The 24,036-nt window shown below is 38.5% G+C and overlaps 1 protein-coding gene across 2 annotated transcripts in view; it reads right to left on the reverse strand.

Moving 5' to 3' along the window:
* Nucleotides 1-2,235: 2,235 nt before the first annotated feature.
* The window catches only part of LOC139754271 (UPF0047 protein YjbQ), a 221,878-nt gene continuing 200,077 nt past the window's right edge, over nucleotides 2,236-24,036 (reverse strand). For both annotated transcript variants that reach the window (XM_071671644.1, XM_071671643.1), the window contains one exon: nucleotides 2,236-12,208. In XM_071671644.1, coding sequence (XP_071527745.1) covers nucleotides 12,080-12,208 — 129 coding nt within the window. In that variant the 3' untranslated portion in view covers nucleotides 2,236-12,079. The remainder of the gene's footprint in view (nucleotides 12,209-24,036) is intronic.

Here is a 24,036-nt window from a genome sequence, read left to right on the forward strand (position 1 = left end):
AGAGAGAGAGAGAGAGAGAGAGAGAGAGAGAGAGAGAGAGAGAGAGAGAGAGAGATGCACAGACCCAAGGTCCATTCAAGGTGGTTTGGCCTAAAATAAAGAAGAAAAAAGCAAAGAAAAAAAAAGAAATTGCTTATGCCGGCAGGAAAACAGGTAGAAAAAATACCTTGCAGGATTGATAATCCTGAAGGAAAAATACAAGTCATAGGGTAGAATGAACATATCGTGCATCCCTTCACTTATTCTTATACAGGCAATACTAAGGATAAACCTGAGCTCCAGCCTCTTGACTTACCATGCTTATATTATTCCTGATACTGAAGAATGAGACAGTAATTCTTAATCATTCTCTCAAAGCAGGCGACATGGGTTAATTAATGTAGTATGACTTCACAACATTGGGGGGCTCAAAACTGCACTGCATATTTAAGACATAGTCTAACTAGACTTGGGTATGGTGGCAATATAACATCCTTGCTTTTGTATGTAAGATTTCTGTTTATAAATCCTACCATTCTATTTGCTTTCTTAGCAGCTTAAATAAAATATTGGGAGAATTTGAAGTTATTGGAGACAGTGACCTCTAGATCTTTCACAGTAGGGGGTTTCCTTTATCTCATGGCCCATCAGGTCATAATTAAATTTTTTGTTTAGATTACCTACATGTAACAATTGACATTTAATGACATTAAATGGCATTTGCCATTTAATAGGCCATTCAGTGATTATATTTAGATCCTCTTGTAATCTTACCCTATCTTTGTCAGTCAATATAGCACTGCTGATCTTCGTGTCATCTGCAGATTCAGACTCTATGTTATCTAGCCCTATGTCAATATCATTCATATAAATGATGAAAAGTATAGGCCCAAGTATGTATCCCTAGGGGACTCCACTAATAATGGGTGACCACTGTGATGATTCCCCATTCATAACAACTCTCTGCTCCCTATCATGTAAGCAGGTTTCTATCCAATTTTCCTGTGCAACCAGTAATCTCCAAGGCTGAGACTTTATGGATCAATTCAACGTGGAGGACTTTGTTGAACACTTTTTTGGAAGTCAAGAATATCATATTTACTGCTTTTGTCTTGTTGTCAGTATTGAATAATGTATGACAAAATTCAAGGAGGTTTGTTAGGCAAGATCTGTGTCTCCTAAATCCATGATATGTGTTATTGATCAGGATGTATTGTTCCAGATAGGCTACGATTTCATCTCTAATAATTGACTCCAAAAAAGTTTATACATAACTGATGTGAGGCTTATAGGGGAAGTTCATGGCTTCCCTTTTTGTATATAGGAGTGATGTCTGTCAGTCTCTCTCCAGAGAGAGAGAGAGAGAGAGAGAGAGAGAGAGAGAGAGAGAGAGAGAGAGAGAGAGAGAGAGTGAGTACCTGCATATGAAGAGATTTAGCCACATGGCAGGACTAGCAAGAGGTGCTCACTGCATTTCTTGCTTGATGAATGAGACTGCCACCTGATCAAGGCTAATTTTGAAGACATTAAGGGTACTGCTCTAAACATTTTCTGGGAGCTTATTCCACGCATCAATAATGTTGTTGGTAAAGAAATATTTTGTGCAGTCCAAATCAACTTGGTGACCTGTAAGTTTTAATCAATTTCTTCTTGTCAGTAAAGATGACACTACTGAAACGAAATGTTAAATATCAATGTTGTTGAATCCTTAAAGTGTGTGTGTGTGCGCGCGCGCGCGCTTGCATATGACAAGAATTAGCCATAATGGCAAGGCCAGCAAGAAGTGCTTGGTGCAAGTCTTGCCTGATGAATAAGACTGCCACCTGCATTACATAATTATCATTTCCTGGTTTTGGGACTGACTTCAACCACATGTCAAGCTTTCTTTTCAATGTTTTGATAACTGTTCTGTAAATGCTTCATATTTCATCTGGCTGTACAATGAATAATTGCTCTAGCTTCCTGGCTGAGCTGTATTATATTTCTGATTTATTTGCAGTTTGCTCCATTGTATTCTGGTAGACTTAAAAAACTGTACTTCCATGTCGAGAGAAAGAGAGAGATTTTTCTACTTGACCATTTTGAAAATCTAGCAATGTCATCTACACATGCATAAAACCATTCATATGAAATTTCAACTGTCCATGTCCAGTGGTGTCTGCACAGTTGTACCAACCATCTACAAACAGGAGTATGAACCTTATCAACAAAAATGAAGATGTAGAAATGAGTCCAATTGGGATTATAAAGCACAAATCATTTTATACTTTAATATGATTATAAATCAAAATTGACAATAATATTTTTTTTCTGTGTAAGGACCATGGAAGAAGGATTTACCGGTATATGAAAATAGTGATTCTAAGGCAAGAATTTCAGTAACTTATGGTACGGTATAGAACAGACAAGATATGACAAGAGTTTGATATATATCCAAAACAATGAATCAGTGAGAAACTATTCACTCTGTGGAACACATAAGATACAGACAACTAAATGAGAACATCATTCCAAAATGAACATAATGAAAATCTACTGTCTCTATAGCTACCTCAGTTTGTGTCTTTAATTATGCACCACTACATAACAGAAAAATAAAAATAATCAAATTTGGTAGTCATATGGTGAAAAACTCAACCCTCATAATACATGCAATTTGTAATTACTTTCACATAAACTTACCAAACAAATGTTTTTCAATTTGTGTTTTTGCATATTTGGTAAAATGAGAATATAATTAAATGGTGTCACATTCAAAAAGTATAACAATGTAGGCAGCAGTATTGGTAACCTGTATTTCCATTATTCTTATCAACTTGTTCACTTTGCATAAATGTCGTATAAGAAAAATTTTCTCTGAGAATATATCAATTTCCTACTGAAGTTTTCTTTTAAAATAAGACTTCTTCAAAAGAAAGAACTATATAAGATTTCCTCAGAAGAAAGAACTATCTTTTTAGCAATTTAAGCTTCTCTTACTCAAAATATGCAGGAACCATAGTGCATCATACTCAAAGGACTTATCCCTATAGATTCCAAGTCATCCAAATTGGTTTATACTCCCTTATGGAGTTCTCATCTTCTATTATCAGGCACTCTACCATTTGTAGTTGCCTATGATTTTGTTGCTATTTTGTATGCTGTCACAGAAGACAAAGTAAGACCAAAAAACTGGTGAATTCCCATAATGGAATTTCTAACTTTATTAAAATATCCTTGAAGCAACATGACAACCCAATTCCTTAATTACTCAGGACCCCAGTGAAAATACAATTCCCCAGGATACCAGTTATCTTGTTATTGTAAATGTTTTGTCTCCATTTACTGTAAATTTATATCAAAGTTGCATTTAGTCATCATCTACACAGGTTCAACAAGAAAATCTTACCAATCCCAAAGTACGATACAGACTGGTGTTCTAGGCAATCATCTTCCTTGTTAGCCAATCCTGAGCAACCAAGTAATTGGTGTAATTATACCAATATATAACATGATAATAAAAACAAGATCAACAACACACTCTGGCCTTTGATATTATACAATAAATCAGTGCATTAAGAGTGGTACAAAAAATAGAGAATACAAGACATTGGGATCTTGTTAACATGGAAAAACGGTGAGATGGTGATGACTATGACCAGAAGGTGAATGCCATTTAGGTGATGATGAAATGTGGCCAGTCTCAGGCAAGTGTAAGACATGCCAAGTTAGGGGAAGTATATGAATTTGTATTTAATAAATCAGGGGTATAAGGAACATCATCTCAGATGAGAAGATAATTAAACTTAAGAAAATATCATAAACAAAGTGTACGTCATGAGACACAGAAAAAATATATACTGTATATACAAGAACAAGGAGAAAATTCCATATAAATGGGCTTAAATATATTGTTAAACAACCAAACATATAAAATTTATTGTTCATATCAAACAAAAGCTATATTTTTCACATTATCCAATCACCCATAGATACACAAAAAATACAAGCTGAAGACAAATATAAACAGTTTACTTAGCAATAGAACTAAAAATAAAAACAAATATTAATTTCAAGTGTCATTTAGGAATCAGCACTGTTTACAGATACAGATCCTTAGCATAACAATGACACCAGAAGATGAACATCGTAGTTGACTGGAGAATCCCATAACCATGAGAATGACAATGGGAGAGATGAAAACATACAACTCACACCCTAGAGTAACCGAGGCCATTCTTGAGGTTTCATCATGGATATAGTTTACAATATTCACAATGCTTTCATCAGCAAACTATGTACAGAACAGTAGTGTACAAGGAGTATGTATCATATGTACGTTTATGTTTCGCAGTGGGCGGGGGCCACACGAGATGGTTCAGGTTGAGAGCCGCAAAAAAAAAGTTACTAAAACTAAGTCAACGTATTTGGCCAGGAACCTTAAGCAGTAGCTGAAATTCATTAAAGCTAACTGTTTTTTTCTTTTTAAGTTGCAAATGGACAATGAGCCTTGATGAAATTCAGTCTACCAATAGCTATTATGTTCTTTTCCCTTCCTACAGATTCACAGCAATTTAACATGATCCCCTAAAATATATACACCTAAATAAAATAAAAAATCCTAAATTCTTCTCTTTCCTGGCCGGAGTTTACGTTGAGGCAGCCATGCGCCCTCTCCACTCACCCCACTCCCTACAGCAGGCAGTGGCTGGAAGCTGAACAGTTGCTGGCACCATTAGTACGGAGACTGGACCAAGGGGGATAACCAGGGCCCAAGTGATAGGCTGGCCCCTCTTAACTTGACATATGGAAGATATCTACATTTGGCTTTTTACTATGGAAGCAAGTATTACAGTTAGGAAGCAAGAATAGATTTGTTGGAACCAATGGAACCTTGGAAACTTATACTGTTCCCTATCCTGAGATGATACTTTGAAGCTCTATTTTCTCTTATGTGAAAAGACTGATCACTGAGAAAAATTATAACAAGTAAGCATCGGACGAAAGATATGGAAGCCAGATGCTAAACTGAGGGAGTATGATACTGAATAAGAGAAGTGGCACAAGTCAGCCACAAAGTTGGGACAATTTTAACTATGCAATATTGCACAAAGAAGTACAGCTGCAGAAAAAGAATATTAGTAGCAGTACAGAAATTACAAAATATTTTGGAAGTCTCACCTAGTTATTTGACAAAATTTTCATTATCTAGTCAAAGATAACAGTAAATGAGCTGATATTTCTCTATTTTATCATTATCTTGGCAGCACAATGTATACTTCTTTGACATAAATATAAAAATAAGGCTGTACAGCAACAATATAAAAAAAAATTATTTCTTGATAAAAGTAATTATGCTATTCACACTGGAAGAGTCAGATAAGTCAGGAGGGGTCAGGTCCTACAGGTTAATAAAGTTTAGTATTAGCTTGTATGCATGTTTGTGAACTGTTTGTAACAGCATGTGTACATTAGTATAAGTATATTGTGTGTATAAAAATACAGCCTATATAACACTACACACTGCCCAGCTTCCAGCCACATCACTATCAGTGCATACCTGCTCCCTGCGGTGCTCTTGTGAGTGCGACAAAAAAGCTTTTAAAACTGGAGTCATTGGCACCCTTGCTAAAACTCCAACTTTTAGATATCTGAGCTCTCAAAAATTCTCTAAAGCTTAAAGATGATTAAACTATCAACTTAACACTTGGCATTCGTGACTAAGAGCCATAATTAGTTCAGGCACACTCAAGGGATGTGATAACTTTGCAAAACATAGTTCCAGTCAATTCACTTCAATCCACTCATGATCTACCACCTGCTTGCATTTGCCATTTATCTGCGAACAAGATCTAATGAGGAAAATGAGGTCCTTAATAATATACATAAATATATAAGAAAAAAAAACCCCACCCCATAATATGCTGAATAAATGACTAACTGCATTTCACAATGCACATATCATTTTCCTTCAGTGTGCCTCCTAAATACAGGTCTAAAACTTCTGCAGATACACCTAAGCTTGTTGCAGCAGTGAAGTGCTTCATACTAGATAGTTCATTCAAGTCTCCCATGCTACATGCCTTCAGTCCAAGAACTCACCTCTCATGCAAAGTCCTCTTCATTTTCTTTCAGCTTTATTGAGTTCCTAACAAAAAAAAATAAGTGTATTTTCAATCCAAAATCTTTATACCTTTGTCATAACTTTGAGGTGAATCTTTGGACTAGAGTCAAGCAACACTTTTGACGCACCATACAGTACAAAGGGCACATATTAAAAGATTTTATATGACCACTGCTAGCTACTTTGATAAAAGTCAACAGTAATAGCCTTAAAATAGGGTACAATCTTTGGAAAAATGGAATCAAAAGTTATAAAACTGCTACAGCCCTTGAGATAAGCAGCAACAAAGATGCAAAGTGTAAAACAATTCTTGACCTTGAGGGGCACTCAGGCATTTTCAAGAGCTGAATCTTCAATGAAGGTGAGGAGTGGGGAGGTAGTGTGGCATTTACAGGGTAACTTTTATGACTGGAAAAGGATGCATTTGTCAAAATAAATAAACTCTTTAATTGTCACATGGGGAAGTGTACCATTAAGAACTTACATCAACTTATAATGAATGAAGGAAAGGGAGGTGTAATATCATATAGAGTTTAATTTTTCATGAATGGGTGAAGGGGGTAAGGTGGCATTTTAAAAGGTGACATTTTCATAAATATGGGTGACATTAATCAGCACCAAGATGAAGCTCTGTGAATGAAAATTAAGCATTACAGATTAATCAAAAAGATAATTATTTTTGAGCAACGAGACTTATCACATTCTTTACATACCAGGGTATCCTGCAGTCTTTCATAAAATAAATTTTTGTGGTAATTCATATATGCATTGGTAGCTTTTATTCAATATGTCTTGGCTGATCATCACAACTGGAAGCACAGATAACCTTAACAAGTGACTGGAAACTTCATTACAGAATTAAGGAAATTGCCAGCCAGATTATATACAGTAACACTATTGAAAATCAACATTATCATCTAACATATTTTTGTTGATCTAATAGTTGGTAATGTTGCTGAAAAATAAGCAAGGCAAAACCTAAAGTTATCCAGAGATTCACTGATTCATCACTCAATAATCAGACAAGGTCCACTGCATCATTCTGTATCAACTATTACAAATTCCATATGGTGTCTTTAAATATCTGTACGGAAAGCAAACATTTATTTCTTCTTCTGACTGACTCAGCAAATCTAATGATGATTTTCCTAATAATAGGTAAAACATTAGGGTTTTTTGAACACCAAAACCTAAAATGTCCTATATAGATTTTCTTTAAAGTACTGAAATATATAAATGTGCAGATGGGTGGTTGCAACTTGAAACATGCTAAATGTGGAAAAAGGGGCTATAAGCCCCTTGTTCACCAAAATCAGTCAAAATATCACAGAATTACGGTTCATCAGAAAAACAAAAAACAAAAGAAATGAATAAGGATACATCAAATTGTCTTTTCAATCAACAAAAACATGCAGAAACCTAAAATCATCTGGCTTGCACACATCTAAACACAGACATTCTGATAAACAGAGTAATAAATATCCTCATACACACCCAAGTCAAGGTCAAGAGTTGTTCATCACTTCACATATACATATGCCTGAGGATAGTTTCAGCTGGAAAATCAATGGAAGGTATTTATCACAGACCTTTTCAAGAGAGAATTAACTCTTGGATGATTTACTCTTTATTGTCCCCACCTAAGATACTGCGTACATTTTCTTCATCCAAAATTATAAGTCTTTTGTTAAAGCCTACTACACAATCACTGAATTGTGCATAAATATTTCTACAGATTAAAACCTGATGCCCAATTTATAAATTTCAATGAATGTCACCAAAGACCTAACAAGCAATAGTTTAGGTGCACTGTATATGCCTTCCATTCCTTGCACCCAAAACTTGCCCCTCACAGATTACGTCAATGTTGCCGAAACTACATAAAAGGTGTAAATGTGATCATGTCAGCAGTAACAGCTTTTGAATGTAGGTTCAAAAAGTCATCAACACTTGTGACGAACAAGTACATGACCCTTGGCAAACCTGCATTGGATGCCTATGATTGCTGACAGTGTTGTAAATAAGCCAGTGGATGGAAGAGGAGCTTTGCTCCTACACAGATAACCAGACCAATGTAGGATTTATGCCTCTTGCAGAAATATCAGTGCAAATATGTGCAAAGATAAGTAATTTTATGAGCTTAACAAAGCAATTCTAAGTAGCACATAAGCCTACTTAATAACACAGATAAAAAGGGCTTTATCAAAGTGCTCTCAAAGGCTCCTGTTTGCTGATCACAGAATGAAAAAAGAGTGGATAGTATCTCATCAGAGACGATATAGAGAAATCACATTACATGTAAATCTGTGCATTCTGATTAAACATGAAGGTCAGTACACGAGTTACAGTGTATGGTGCAAAAATGCATTCAAGAAAAATTTATCAGTGAAGATAATTACAAGCTGATATGTGTTCAGGTGCAATAGCTAAGGTAGTGAATCTAATTTTGAGACAATTTCTTGATATAAAAATTTCCAAGTGATGTATTCATACCATATGGATAAAAGAATACACCAGAGCACCAATATGCCATATTTTCATTACTTGTATTTGTGGCATTTTTTCTCTACTGTGGCACTCAAATCATAACTTCAAATTATTGAGTAATTGAACCTAGCTAATATTTCAGAGATTTGTCGCAAAATAACTAAAATAACTTGTGTTGAAATAGGCCAAGATACCACTGCAAGTAGGGTATACAAATCTTGGGTGTTAGCATTTGTTTAAATACAGACACTAATATTAGTTCTTTCACTATTCTCTGGAAACTATATGCTCTGCTGTACCTCGAAAGACACCAACACCGAGAAAATAAGCTAGAATTCTTTAACCATTATTTCCCTGATCTAATGCAAAGATCAAAATGTGTCATCAAAATTTCAAGGAATAACGTGCTACTTTCCTAAGGAAGACAAGATGCTTCTCCACTCTCCCTTCATAAAGAAGAACTATTGCTACTTGCCAGTATGTACTAAAACCTGTGTGATTAAGTTGTATCAATTAGAAATTTGAATAAATCTAATCCAAATACACAATCATCCAATTATGTTATCTTTAGTCCATGCAAGTTGTTCTAAGTACTCAAATATCTATATTTAGCAGTCCTAATTATTCTAAGACTTTTATAACAAGGTAATTTTGAAAAAAAAAAAATAATGGTAATTCAGTCACCATAGTATTTAAGACTAAGAACTTTTTCTCCTGAGCTGCTACTTGTAGCTTAGCAGAAGAGAAGAATGCTTCTTTAATATTTTGGGGATGAGCCATTATTCAGTTATCAAAGTTGAAAGACAAAATATTAGTGATTCAGATAAACAATAAGCTGTCTCCTATAAAGCTAAGAAAAACACTGAAATGTACAGAATCAGAATATGTCTTATTCAATGTAAAACTAATGAATAAATAGCAATAAATAATGAAAAATAAAGTTTACAATGATGGTAAACTACTGGACTTTTTATTAACTATCATGTATCAGACTGATGTTACTACACTTTTTGCAATCTTTTACTTCCCACTGCAATTTCCTATTTTCCTATTCTGCATTCTACTCTTCATAAGACTAACAATGGAAATATAAAAGTGAATATTTGTAAATGTAAGTAACTTCATTCATAGAAGCAAAAGTAATGTAACCCACATAATCTCATATACACATTTTATCCAGCAAAATTCTTTAAACTTCATAATGGTGATATATTCCCCAAAATCTTACTAGAAACCTATTTTCTTCAAATGTGCTACAAGCATGAGGCTCAGAATATCCCTTTATTCTGAAGAGAAGAAACAGAAACCATCACTTTTCTTTTAAGGGAGGAAGACTGAATGACCTCTATTAAAGTTATCAAATTTAGAAATTAAGAGCCAATCAGTGCCTACCATTTCTACAAAGATGACAAGAAGTCCCGCATTACTTTTCAAAGGTCTGTGGGAGGACTGTTTTCTTTAGCATTAGCATTCTTTCACACATCCAGAGTAAAGACATAAAGATCATTTTCTTTCCACAATAAATATCAAAGAAATCCAAAAGTTGTCAACAAATATCAAGCATGTCTAAGTATAAAAATGGCACAAAAGCATTAGGTAACACTTTTTTAATTGACTTCTAAGGCTTTTTGATGTGTACCTTCTAATCCTCCAGTTTACAGTCCATTTTTTGAAACTTGAAACACCATTCATTTATTTCCAATATACAATTTTCCCCATTAAAAGTAGGGTGGCCCATGTACATAAAACCTTAACCAAACACCACAATCACTACACATTCTTTCGAGCCTAGCCTAGATCACTGGCTGCTTGCATTTACACTAGTTTTCAATTCCATTGCTGTAGCCCATCTAAGCCTGAATTCTTAATACACCAATACAATATGTCAATTTAGTCTGCTGTTTTAATAGTTGCCATGGCAAATTAGTAAGAGTACAAACTACTGTTTTTCCTTAATATATTTCTTAAGAATTCAGTCTAGAGAATACCACTGGTTCATCAAAGCTCAATGCAAAGAGCACAAATACATTCCCTCAATGGCAGTGTATCTAATGAATCAAACAAAGTAGTTCTTTGCATGTGAGGTTCCTTCGTTGAAGTTCACAAGTCTTTAAATTGGTGAATTAACAACTACACTTATAAATCTATATAGATAAGCCAACCATAACCATCTGAGTGCAATAATAAAAAGGCCCAAATGCTCCTATATGTGGTAAGAGGGAGGTGGCTACCAACTGGTGAAGGGCATGGAAGTGACTTGATCAAACTGCTACTTGGGCAATGAATGGATTCATTTAGTGTCATGATGGACAATAATGTACAATCATGGCCAGAAAGCCAATTTTGAGTTTTATTTCCCATAGCAGCTAACTATCAATAAATTCTTAGTAAAATAAAAAAATAAAAAAATAATTCCTTCAAATATATGCTCAAATCAAAGGAAGTGATCAAGTCACAACTGCATGTCTCTAAGAACTGGCACAGATGGTAACTGTTAGTGACCTCAAATAGGAATATTCTCCAAACTGGATGCGAACCTCCTCTTGCTCAATTACAGAAAGTTTCACATTGCATACAGTTGGAAATTAACCTCTATGGAAAGACTTTGTAAGGTCCACAAGTGTCAATGTGACCACACTATAGTATGTTGGTGCCCAAAGCAGGGAAATAAACCTGATACACACCCTGGAGTTGCCGTCTCTGCTGATATGCGGGGCGCTTACAGGTCATTTAATGGGAGTCCTCTCTTCCAGTGTCAAAGCTTCCACTGCCTTGAGTTTTTATTTCTTTGGGACCCAAGAGGATATTCAGTGCTAGAAACGTGAACTGCCGAAGCTTTAGGGCTACTGAAGTCAATCGATATACACGTTTCAATAAAGTATGAAAAATCACAACTGAAAAACTGCTGTGGTAAGTGTTGCATTATAACATTATTCTTCACTGAAGAATAAAGGTTCCTCTAAAAGTTTTCTTTATTTGGTTTGTACCAGTATGTGCCTTATTTCTCTTCAGCACTCTTGTAACTCAGCCCATTTCCCACTGGCAAGGATGAAAGGAGTGCACAGCCAGGGATAAGACGAAGAAAGAAATTAATAACATAACTGATTGACAGCAGGAGAAAGATACTAAATAATAAAACAAAGCCCTCAGAGACTTATTAATCAAGAAAAAAAATCACAAGAATAATACTCAGATGGAATATACTGAAAAGATATGAGAAGGGTTAACAACAAAAATAATATTAGAAAAAGATACAGATAGCAGAATAATTCCATGCCATAGTGGGCCAACTGTCAGAGTTGGATGCCTGAAGATGAAGGCTGGGTACATCTGTCTCTGTTGCAACCTGGTGGAATGGGACACAAAGGGTTGCAGTGATGGGATTCACTTAGGCTGAAAAGTGAGACACAATATACTAGCTTTAGCCAATCGCCAACCATAACAGGTAGCGTTCCCGGCACAGCCAATAAGAACACACTAGACACCACAAGATGCCTGTGTAGGGTTCTTCTAGCTGCTTGTTGATGCCATTGGAGACATAGGGGAGACCGGAGTTCGTCCATCTCGCAAGCAGCCATTTATGGTTGCAACAAGCTTTCGAGGTCCTGCATCATTTCGGTGCTCACATAACCATATACCCTGTAAAATTATGAAAGTTACATCTCAGTTATAATAATACTGATAAAAACAATGATGATGATGATGGTGATGATGATAATAATAACAATGATAATAATAATAATAATAATAATAATAATAATAAAAATAATAACAATAATGATGATAATAATAATCATCCTCGCAAACGCGAGAGACAGCGACAAAGCAAAAAAAAAAAAATAATCATCCTTGGGGACGGAGGAGAAAGAATACCTCCCATGTAGTCCTTGTGCGTTGTGGAAGGCGACTAAACGGGGTGGGAGCAGGGGGCTGGAAATCCTTCCCTCCTGTTTTACTTCGCAAAAGAAGGAACAAAAATTGGAGCCATTTGAGGATGTTTTCCTCTATGGCTCCATCATCTGTTCTTGATCCTACCTTGCTAGTGCAGGAAAAGGTGAATATGTATGAAAAAAATGATGAAAATAATATTAATAACAATAACATGGCAGCTAGAGAATGGATGTGGGCAGATGTGGCTTTTCTTTGTCTGTTCCACGTGTCACCTTGCTAATGCAGGAAATGTCAATCAAGTATGAAAAAATAACACTAATGACGCTAAAATTAGTGATGATAATAACAGTAATAATAATAATAATAATAATATCCCTGGCGATAGGGGAGAAAGAATACATCCCACGCATTCCTCAAATGTCATAGAAAGCGACTAAAGGGGACGGGAGTGGGGGGCCAGAAACCCTCCCCTCCTTGTATTTTGACTTTCTAAAAGGGGAAACAGAAGGAGGAGTCACACGGGGAGTGCACATCCTCCTCGAAGGCGCAGATTGGGGTGTCTAAATGTGTGTGGATGTAACCAAGATGAGAAAAAAGGAGAGATAGGTGGTATGTTTTGAGGAAAGGAACCTGGATGTTGTGGCTCTGAGTGAAACGAAGCTCAAGGGTAAAGGGGAAGAGTGGTTTGGGAAGGTCTTGGGAGTAAAGTCAGGGGTTAGTGAGAGGACAAGAGCAAGGGAAGGAGTAGCACTACTCCTGAAACAGGAGTTGTGGGAGTATGTGATAGAGTGTAAGAAAGTAAATTCTAGATTGATATGGGTAAAACTGAAAGTTGATGGAGAGAGATGGGTGATTATTGGTGCATATGCACCTGGGCATGAGAAGAAAGATCATGAGAGGCAAGTGTTTTGGGAGCAGCTGAATGAGTGTGTTAGTGGTTTTGATGTACAAGACTGGGTTATAGTGATGGGTGATTTGAATGCAAAGGTGAGTAATGTGCAGTTGAGGGAATAATTGGTATACATGGGGTGTTCAGCATTGTAAATGGAAATGGTGAAGAGCTTGTAGATTTATGTGCTGAAAAAGGACTGGTGATTGGGAATACCTGGTTTAAAAAGCGAGATATACATAAGTATACGTATGTAAGTAGGAGAGATGGCCAGAGAGCATTATTGGATTACGTGTTAATTGATAGGCGCACGAAAGAGAGACATTTGGATGTTAATGTGCTGAGAGGTGCAACTGGAGGGATGTCTGATCATTATCTTGTGGAGGTGAAGGTGAAGATTTGTAGGGGTTTTCAGAAAAGAAGAGAGAATGTTGGGGTGAAGAGACTGGTGAGAGTAAGTGAGCTTCGGAAGGAGACTTGTGTGAGGAGGTACCAGGAGAGACTGAGTACAGAATGGAAAAAGGTGAGAACAAAGGAGGTAAGGGGAGTGGGGGAGGAATGGGATGTATTTAGGGAAGCAGTGATGGATTGCGCAAAAGATGCTTGTGGCATGAGAAGCGTGGGAGGTCGGTTGATTAGAAAAGGTAGTGAGTGGTGGGATGAAGAAGTAAGATTATTAGAGAAAAAGAAGAGAGAGGCATTTGGACAATTTTTGCAGGGAAAAAATGCAAATGAGTGGGAGAGGTATAAAAGAAAGAGGCAGGAAGTCAAGAGAAAGGTGCAAGAGGTGAAAAAGAGGGCAAATGAGAGTTGGGGTGAGAGTATCATCAAATTTTAGGGAGAATAAAAAGATGTTTTGGAAGGAGGTAAATAAAGTGCGTAAGACAAGGGAGCAAATGGGAACTTCAGTGAAGGGGGCTAATGGGGAGGTGATAACAAGTAGTGGTGATGCGAGAAGGAGATGGAGTGAGTATCTTGAAGGTTTGTTGAATGTGTTTGATGATAGAGTGGCAGACATAGGGTGTTTTGGTCGAGGTGGTGTGCAAAGTGAGAGGGTTAGGGAAAATGATTTGGTAAACAGAGAAGAGGTAGTAAAAGCTTTGCGGAAGATGAAAGCCGGCAAGGCAGCAGGTTTGGACAGTATTGCAGTGGAATTTATTAAAAAAGGGGGTGACTGTATTGTTGATTGGTTGGTAAGGTTATTTAATGTATGTATGATTCATGGTGAGGTGCCTGAGGATTGGCGGAATGCTTGCATAGTGCCATTGTACAAAGGCAAAGGGGATAAGAGTGAGTGCTCAAATTACAGAGGTATAAGTTTGTTGAGCATTCCTGGTAAATTATATGGGAGGGTATTGATTGAGAGGGTGAAGGCATGTACAGAACATCAGATTGGGGAAGAGTAGTGTGGTCTCAGAAGTGGTGGAGGATGAGTGGATCAGGTGTTTGCTTTGAAGAATGTATGTGAGAAGTACTTAGAAAAGCAAATGGATTTGTATGTAGCATTTATGGATCTGGAGAAGGCATATGATAAGAGTTGATAGAGATGCTCTGTGGAAGGTATTACGAATATATGGTGTGGGAGGCAAGTTGTTAGAAGCAGTGAGAAGTTTTTATCGATGATGTAAGGCATGTGTACGTGTAGGAAGAGAGGAAAGTGACTGGTTCTCAGTGAATGTAGGTTTGTGGCAGGTGTGTGTGATCTCTCCATGGTTGTTTAATTTGTTTATGGATGGGGTTGTTAGGGAGGTGAATGCAAGAGATTTGGAAAGAGGGGCAAGTATGCAGTCTGTTGTGGATGAGAGAGCTTGGGAAGTGAGTCAGTTGTTGTTCGTTGATGATACAGCGCTGGTGGCTGATTCATGTGAGAAACTGCAGAAGCTGGTGACTGAGTTTGGTTAAAGTGTGTGAAAGAAGAAAGTTAAGAGCAAATGTGAATAAGAGCAAGGTTATTAGGTACAGTAGGGTTGAGGGTCAATTCAATTGGGAGGTAAGTTTGAATGGAGAAAAACTGGAGGAAGTAAAGTGTTTTAGATATCTGGGAGTGGATCTGGCAGCGGATGGAACCATGGAAGCGGAAGTGAATCATAGGGTGGGGGAGGGGGCAAAAATTCTGGGAGCCTTGAAGAATGTTTGGAAGTCGAGAGCATTATCTCAGAAAGCAAAAATGGCTATGTTTGAAGGAATAGTGGTTCCAACAATGTTGTATGGTTGCGAGGGGTGGGCTATGGATAGAGTTGTGCGCAGGAGGGTGGATGTGCTGGAAATGAGATGTTTGAGGACAATATGTGTTGTGAGGTGGTTTGATCGAGTAAGTAATGTAAGTGTAAGAGAGATGTGTGGAAATAAAAAGAGTGTGATTGAGAGAGCATGAATGAGGAAAGATTGACCAAGAGGATATATGTGTCAGAGGTGGAGGGAACGAGGAGAAGTGGGAGGTGGAAAGATGGAGTGAAAAAGATTTTGAGTGATTGGGGCCTGAACATGCAGGAGGGTGAAAGGCGTGAAAGGAATAGAGTGAATTGGATCGATGTGGTATACCGGGGTCGACGTGCTGTCAATGGATTGAATCAGGGCATGTGAAGCGTCTGGGGTAAACCATGGAAAGTTCTGTGGGGCCTGGATGTGGAAAGGGAGCTGTGGTTTCGGGCATTATTGCATGACAGCTAGAGACTGAGTGTGAACGAATGGGCCCTTTGTTGTCTTTTCCTAGTGCTACCTTGCATACATGAGGGGGGAGGGGGATGTTATTCCATGAGTGGCGAGGTGGCGATGGGAATGAATAAAGGTAGACTGTGTGAATTGTGTGCATGTGTATATATGTATGTGTCTGTGTGTGTATATATATGTGTACATTGAGATGTATGGGTATGTATATTTGCGTGTGTGGACGTGTATGTATATACATGTGTATGGGGGTGGGTTGGGCCATTTCTTTCGTCTGTTTCCTTGCGCTACCTCGCAAATGCGAGAGACAGCGACAAAGCAAAATAAAAAAAAAAATCAAAATAATAATAATAATAATAATGTTTTGAAGAGAGGTAAATAAAGTGCATAAGACAAGAGAAGAAATGGGAACATCAGTGAAAGGGGCAACTGGAGAGGTAATAACAAGTAGTGATGAAGTGAGAAGGAGATGGAGAGAATATTTTGAAGGTTTGTTGAATGTGTTTGATGATAGAGTGGCAGATATGGGGTATTTTGGTCAGGGTGGTGTGTGAAGTAAGAGGGTCAGGGAAAATGGTTTGGTGAACAGAGAAGAGGTAGTGAAAGCTTTGTGGAAGATGAAAGCCAGTAAGGCAGTGGGTTTGGATGGTATTGCACTGGAATCTATAGAAAAAGAGGGTGACTGTGTTGTTGATTGGTTGGTAGGGATATTCAATGTATGTATAGATCATGGTGAAGAACCTGAGGATTGGCGGAATGCATGCATAGTGCCATCGTACAAAGGCAAAAGGGATAAAGGTGAGTGTTCAAATTACAGACGTATATGTTTGTTGAGTATTCCTGGAAAATTATATGGGAGGGTACTGATTGAGAGGGTGAAGGCATGTGCAGAGCATCAGATTGGGGAAGAGCAGTGTGGTTTCAGAAGTGGTAGAGGATGTGTGGATCAGGTGTTTGCTTTGAAGAATGTATGTGAGAAATACTTAGAAAAACAGATGGATCTGTATATAGCATTTATGGATCTGGAGAAGGCATAAGATAGGGTGGATAGAGATGCTTTGTGGAAGGTTTTAACAGTATATAGTGTGGGAGGTAAGGTGCTAGAAGCAGTGAAAAGTTTCTAACAAAGATGTAAGGCATGTGTACGAGTGGATAGAGAGGAAAGTGATTGGTTCCAAGTGAATGTTGGTTTGCAGCAGGAGTGCATGATGTCTCCATAGGTGTTTAATTTGTTTATGGATGGGGTGGACAGGGGGGTGAATGCAAGAGTTTTGGAAAGAGGGGCAAGTATGCAGTCTGTTCTGGATGAGAGGGCTTAGAAAGTGAGTCAGTTGTTGTTCACTGATGATACAGCACTGGTGGCTGATTTGGGTGAGAAATTGCTGAAGTTGGTGACTGAGTTTGGTAAAGTGTGTGAAAGAAGAAATATGAGAGTAAATGAGAATAAGAGCAAGGTTATTAGGTTCAGTAGGGTTGAGGGACAAGTTAATTGGTAGGTAAGTTTGAATGGAGAAAACTGGAGGAAGTGAAGTGCTTTAGATATCTGGGAGAGGACTTAGCAGCAGATGGAACTATGGAAGGGGAAGTGAGTCAAAGGGGAGGGGAGGGAAGATTCAGGGAGTGTTGAAGAATGTGTGGAAGGTGAGAATGTTATCTGAGAGAGCAAAATAGGCATGTTTCAAGGAATAGTGGTTTCAACAATGTTACATGGCTGTGAGGCACAGCCCATAGATAGGATTGTGTGGAGGAGGGTGGATGTGCTGGAAATGAGATGTTTGAGGACAATATGTGGTGTGAGGTGATTTGATCGAGTAAGAAATGAAAGGGTAGGAGAGATATGTGGTAATAAAAAGAGTATGGTTGACAGAGCAGAAGAGGGGGTGTTGAAATGGTTTGGACACATGGAGAGAATGAGTAAGGAAAGATTGACAAAGAGATATATGTGTCAGAGGTGGAGGGAAGAAGGAGAAGCAGGAGACCAAACTGGAGGTAGAAGGATGGAGTGAAAAAGATTTTGAGTGATCGGGGCCTGAACATACAGGAGGGTAAAAGGCGTGCAAGGAACAGAGTGAATTGGAATGATGTGGTATACCGGGGGTGGACGTGCTGTCAATACAATGAACCAGGGCATGTGAAGTGCCTGGGGTAAACCATGGAAAGGTCTGTGAAGCTTGGATGTGGAGAGGGAGCTGTGGTTTCGGTGCATTACACATGACAGCCAGAAACTGAGTGTAAGTGAATGTGGCCTTATTCGTCTGTTCCTGGCACTGCCTCATTGAGTTAGTGTGTGTGTGTGTGTGTGTGTGTGTGTGTGTGTGGTGTGTGGGTGGGTGGGTGGGTGGGTGGGTGGGTGGGGGGGGGGGGGGGGGGGGGGGGGGGGGGGGGGGGATTGATGCAATTTCATGTGTGGTGGGGTGGTGATGGGAATGGGTGAAGGCAGCAAGTATGGATACGTACACGTGTATATATATGTATGTCTGTGTATGTATACGTATGTATTTGTTGAAATGTATAGGTATGTATGTGTGAGTGTGTGGGCATTTATGTATAAGCATGTGTATGTGGGTGGGTTGAGCCATTCCTCGTCTATTTCCTTGTGCTACCTTGCTAACACAGGAGATGGCTGTTAAGTATAATAAAAAATATAAAACAAAATAATAATAATAGTAATAACAATAATAGCGACAATAAAAAAAAACAATACCACTGCTACTACTACTACTACTGATAATAATAATCATAATAAGGTAGTACTGCTGTTACTACTGCTATGATCTTTTTTGTCATTCTTCTTCACCATTTCCTGCCTTGGTGAGTTGGTGCCAAGAACAACTGAACAATAGCCACAGTTCTGTCGAACTGTTCCATAGGCCCTGGTTCAGTCCACTGACAGCAAGTCATCTCCCACATACATCATCAATCTAATTTACTCAGTGCCATGCATGCCTCTCACTACCCTGAATGTTAAGGCCTCTTTCATTTCATCATTCAATCTCCTTGATCTCCCCCTCCACTCTGCTCCCTCCACTTCTGAACATGTATCTTCTTAGTCTTTCTTAGACCATCCTCTCCATATGTATAAAGCACTTCAATCCTCTTTGGTCAACCTGCCTCACAACACATGTTTCCCAGGCACTGCAATTCTAACAAATCCACCCTCTGAAGGGTTAAGACTCACATACATACAACACTACTGGGAATACTATATCTTAAACAATGTCCACCTCTGCTTTAACAGACAACCATCTCTCTTTCCATACTCCTCAGTGCATTCAGGACCATAGCCCACTCTTCTACCCTATGACTCACTTCAACAACCACGATTCCATCCAATGTTATGTCCACTCCTAGGTACCTTAAGTTTAACTCCACATCCTCCAGATCTTCCCCAATCAAATTCACACTAAGATCATCCTGTCTTGCCTCACTACTACACATCATTAACCCACTTTAGTTCACAACAATTTTCAATTTCCTACTTTCACATACTCTCTCAAACTCAGATATGTACCAGCATCCTAAGTTTCTCTTTTAAGTCTGCCAAGAAAGTCATGTCATTTGCAAACAGCAAATGAATCACCTTCCAGGCATTTCCATCCCTAGCATACAAATGACCTGCCTCTTGCTCCATTTACCTCCTCACCATCCTATCCATGAACAAATCAAACAGCCACAGTGCTATTACACACCTCTGATGCAGGCCCATCCTCACCTGGACCTACTCACCTTCCTCGATTCCTCTTTACACCCATACCTAAACCTCCCAGTATAAACTCTTCAAAATAATGTTAAAGCCAAATAATACTAGATTCCTTTCCTACGAGCACTGAAAAAATAATTTTTCTCATATTAAACCTGCTGATGGTCACTTTTTTAAGAAATACAAAGCTCACATTAAATAATTTTCTTCATGCAGCGACTGACTCTGAACCGACTTGAAAACATTAAAATATATTACAACTATATGGTACCATGAAACAGTACTGTAATTCCCGGCATACCAAGTAAATATTATATAATGATATTAATAAACTTATTTTGGTTTGCAAATGCCCATGTAAACTTCAAAAACTACTGTTTAAATCCTCAAAGAGCTTTTACTGGGATACAGATGTAAATTCATTTCATCAGTGGTTATGGGATATGAATTTTACATTATTTTGCTTTCCCATCATCATGAAATAAAAAAATTACAATCTTTGATATACTGTCTTCATGTACTGGTGTATTACAATGAAAAGAAACGAATACCAGTACACTATACTTGTTGAAAAGAAGAAACTAATGGGTTCACATTTCTAATTAGCTGTGTAAAATACCCAGTATTCTTTTCCTTTAACAATGAAATAATCAAAGAGGGTATGTAAAGATTTTTTTATTAATGTTTTTCATAAGAACAAAAAAGGAAAACAATTCAAGATTCATATCCCACTGGCAGTAAGGTGCTATGGTTTGTAAGCATGAGCATATTTTCATGTTGTGGTACAGTTCACTTAGCTTCTTTTACAGCCAAAATTTTCATTCATTTTTCAGTATGGGATACTATCATTCATTGAGGTATCAGTATTTCAGCACATACAGTATATGAAAATTTGGTGTTCCTAACAATGTGATCTTCATCAGCTGGCCTGTGATTCCAAAGAATTTTGCCAGAGCTTTCACATTTGAAGTCACTCAAAGGAATGGCTTATCACTTAGCAACCTGAGAAAGGGTATCGAGTGGTGGGATGATAAAGAATAAATGCAAGTGAAAAAGAAAAGAGGGCTGATGGGTTGTCTTTACAGGAAAAGCATACAAATGATTAGGAGATGTAACAGAGAAGGCAACAAGAAGTCAAGAGGATGGTGCAGGGGTTGAAAAAGAGTGCAACCGAGAGATGGAGTGAGCAAGTATTAATAAACTTTGGGAAGAATAAGACGTTTTAGGAGTTTAATAATGTGAGAAAAACAAGTGGGAACATCAGTGAAAGGGGGAAATGGTAACAGGGAGAAATGACGTGAAGAGGAGGTGAAGTGAGTACTTTGAAGGATCGTTTTGTTAAATGTGTTTAACGACTGGGTGGCAGATACATGAAGTAAAAGAGTCATGGAAAAAAGGTGTAGTGAAATGAGAAGAGGTGGTGAAAGCCTTACGTAAGATGAAATGTGGCAAGGCAGTTGGAGTGGATGGTACTGTAGTTGAATTTCTTAAGAAATTCAAATTAAGATGACTGTGTTGTTGACTGGTTAACTGAGGTGCCTGAGGATTGGTGGAATGCATGCATAGTGCCACTGTACAAAGGCAAGGGGAACAAAAGTCAGTGTTCTAACTACAGAGGTATAAGTTCGTCAAGTAAGCCTATTAAGTTGAGCGGGTGATGGCATGTACAAAGCATCAGATAGGGAAGCAACAACGTGGTTTCAGGAGAGGTAGAGGATGTGTGGACAAGCATTTGCTTTGAAGGATGTGTAAGAAATACTTTGAGTAAAGAAGGAATTGTGTGTGGCATTTATGGATCAGCAGAAAGTATGTGATAGGGTTGATAGACATGCCTTATGGAAGGTCTTATGATTAAATGATGTGCGAGGAAATTTACTGGAAGCAGTGAAAAGTTTTTATCAAGAAGGTAAGGAAGAAGTATGAGTAGAATGAGAGGAGAATGAGTGGTTGCCAGTGAAGATCAGTCTGCAGCAGGAGTGTGTTGTCACATGGCTGTTTCATTTGTTCATGTATGGGGTGGTGAGGAGGTAATCCACTGGTCTTGAAGAGAGGGGTGAGTAAGCAATCTGTAGGCATTTATGGGGGGCCTGGGAAGTGTCAATTGTTGTTTACTGATGACTATCTATCTATTTATAACACCCATTCCCTTTGGGAATTCCCTCAAGGAGCTGGCCACTGCAGGAGTGTCTCCATAACTAGTGAACTCCAGTACCACTTCCTAGCTTTCGTTGCCTCACTCTTGACAGGCCACTGGCAGAGAGCAACTATAGTTCAGTGTTTCCTGAGGCTCCTATCCACTGTTTCTAGCAACAACTACTTACTGTGTCAACCTGAAGTTCCTGCCTAATGTTCCAACCTACTACCACCTAATGCTCCCCCCTAACGTTTCTATTTAATTCACCTGTCTTATGCTCCTGCCAATTACTTCCATCTATTGCTCTTATAATTTTGCCTAAAGGCTAACCATAGGAAAATCTAGAATTATGTAGTATGAGCTGTGTGAGTTAAGTGTTGTTGAATATTAATGTGTGACAAGAGATCATTTGTTTGTGGATAGAATGTCAGCAGTCTACGTGTCGGTAAGGCAGAAAGAATATGCAGCTACCATGGTCAGAGGAGTTTGCCAATGACTTGTAGCAAATTCAAGTGAGAAACTACATAAATTGGTGACTCAGTTTGGAAGGGTGTGTGAAGAGAGGAAGTTGAAAGTAATTATGAATAAAAAAGTAAGGTTATTAGGTTTAGCATGGCAGAGGAAATGGGTAGTTGGGGTGAGTTTGAATAGAAAAAATATGAAATAAAAGAAGTGTTATAGATACCTGGGAGTGGACATGAAAATGAATGGAACCATGAAAGCAGAAGTGAGTCGTAGGGTCAGTGAGGGGGCGAAGGTTCTAGGAACATTGAAAAATGTGTGGAAAGAGAGGTTATCTTGGAGGGCAAAAATGGATATGTTTGAAGGTATAGTTGTCCCACCAATATTGTCTGGACGTGAAGCATTGGCTATAGACAAGGATGTACAGGGGAGGGTGGATGTGCTAGCAATTAAATGTTAGAGGACAATATGTGGTGTGAGGTAGTTTGACTGAGTAATTAACAAAAGGGTAAGAGAGGGGTGTGGTAATATGAAGAGTGTGGTTTAGAGAGCTGAAGAGGGTGTGCTGAAATAGTTTGGACTTTTGGAGAGAATGAGTGAGGAAAGGTTGACAATGAGGATATTATGTGTCAGAAGTAGAAGGGACAAGGAGAAGGGGACAGGAAAGTGGAGACTAAAAGATGGATTAAAAGAAGATACTGAATGGTCAGGGCCTGAACATGCATGAGGGTGAAAGGCATGTACAGGAAAGAGTGAACTGGAATGATGTGGACTGAACCAGGGCATGTGGAGTGTCCAGGGTAAACTATGGAAAGATCTGTGGGGCCTGGTTGTAGATAGGGACCTGTGGTTTTAGTGCACTGTACATGACAGGGAAAGAATGGACATAAGTGGATGCTGCCTCTCTTTATCTGTTCCTGGCCCTAACTTACTAACACAAATGTCATAGAGGGCGGCTAAAAGGGGAAGGAGCAGGAGGCTGGAAATCCTTCCCTCTTTTTTTTTTTTTTTTTTTCCAAAAGAGGAACAGAGATGGGGGCCAAGTGAGGATATTCCAACAAAGGCTCAGTCCTCTGTTCTTAACGATACCTCGCTAACGCCGGAAATGGCAGAGCAAAAAAAAAAAATATGTATTTATATCTATTCATATCTATTCATTATACTTTGTCACTGTCTCCTGTGTTTGCGAGGTAGCATAAGGAAACAGACGAAAGAATGTCCCAACCCAACCACATACACATGTATATACATAAACGCCCAAACACGCACATATACATACTTATACATTTCAACGTAAACATACATATACATACACAGACATATACATATATACACATGTACATATTAATACATGCTACCTTCATCCATTCCTGCTGCCACCCCACCACACATGAAATGGCACCCCACCTCCCCTGTGTGCGTGCGAGGTAGCGCTAGGAAAAGACAACAAAGGCCACATTTGTTCACACTCAGTCTCTAGCTGCCATGTGTAATGCACCGAAACCACAGCTCCCTTTCCACATCCAGGCCCCCACAAAACTTTCCATGGTTTACCTAGAGGCTTCACAAGCCCTGGTTCAATCCACTGACAGCACGTCCACCCCGGTATAACACATCATTCCAATTCACTCTATTCCTTGCACACCTTTCACCCTCCTGTATGTTCAGGCCCCGATCACTCAAAATCTTTTTCACTCCATCCGTCCACCTCCAATTTGGTCACA

The sequence above is a fragment of the Panulirus ornatus genome, chromosome 16, assembly GCF_036320965.1.
Source record: "Panulirus ornatus isolate Po-2019 chromosome 16, ASM3632096v1, whole genome shotgun sequence".
NCBI classification, from domain to species: Eukaryota; Metazoa; Arthropoda; class Malacostraca; order Decapoda; family Palinuridae; genus Panulirus; species Panulirus ornatus.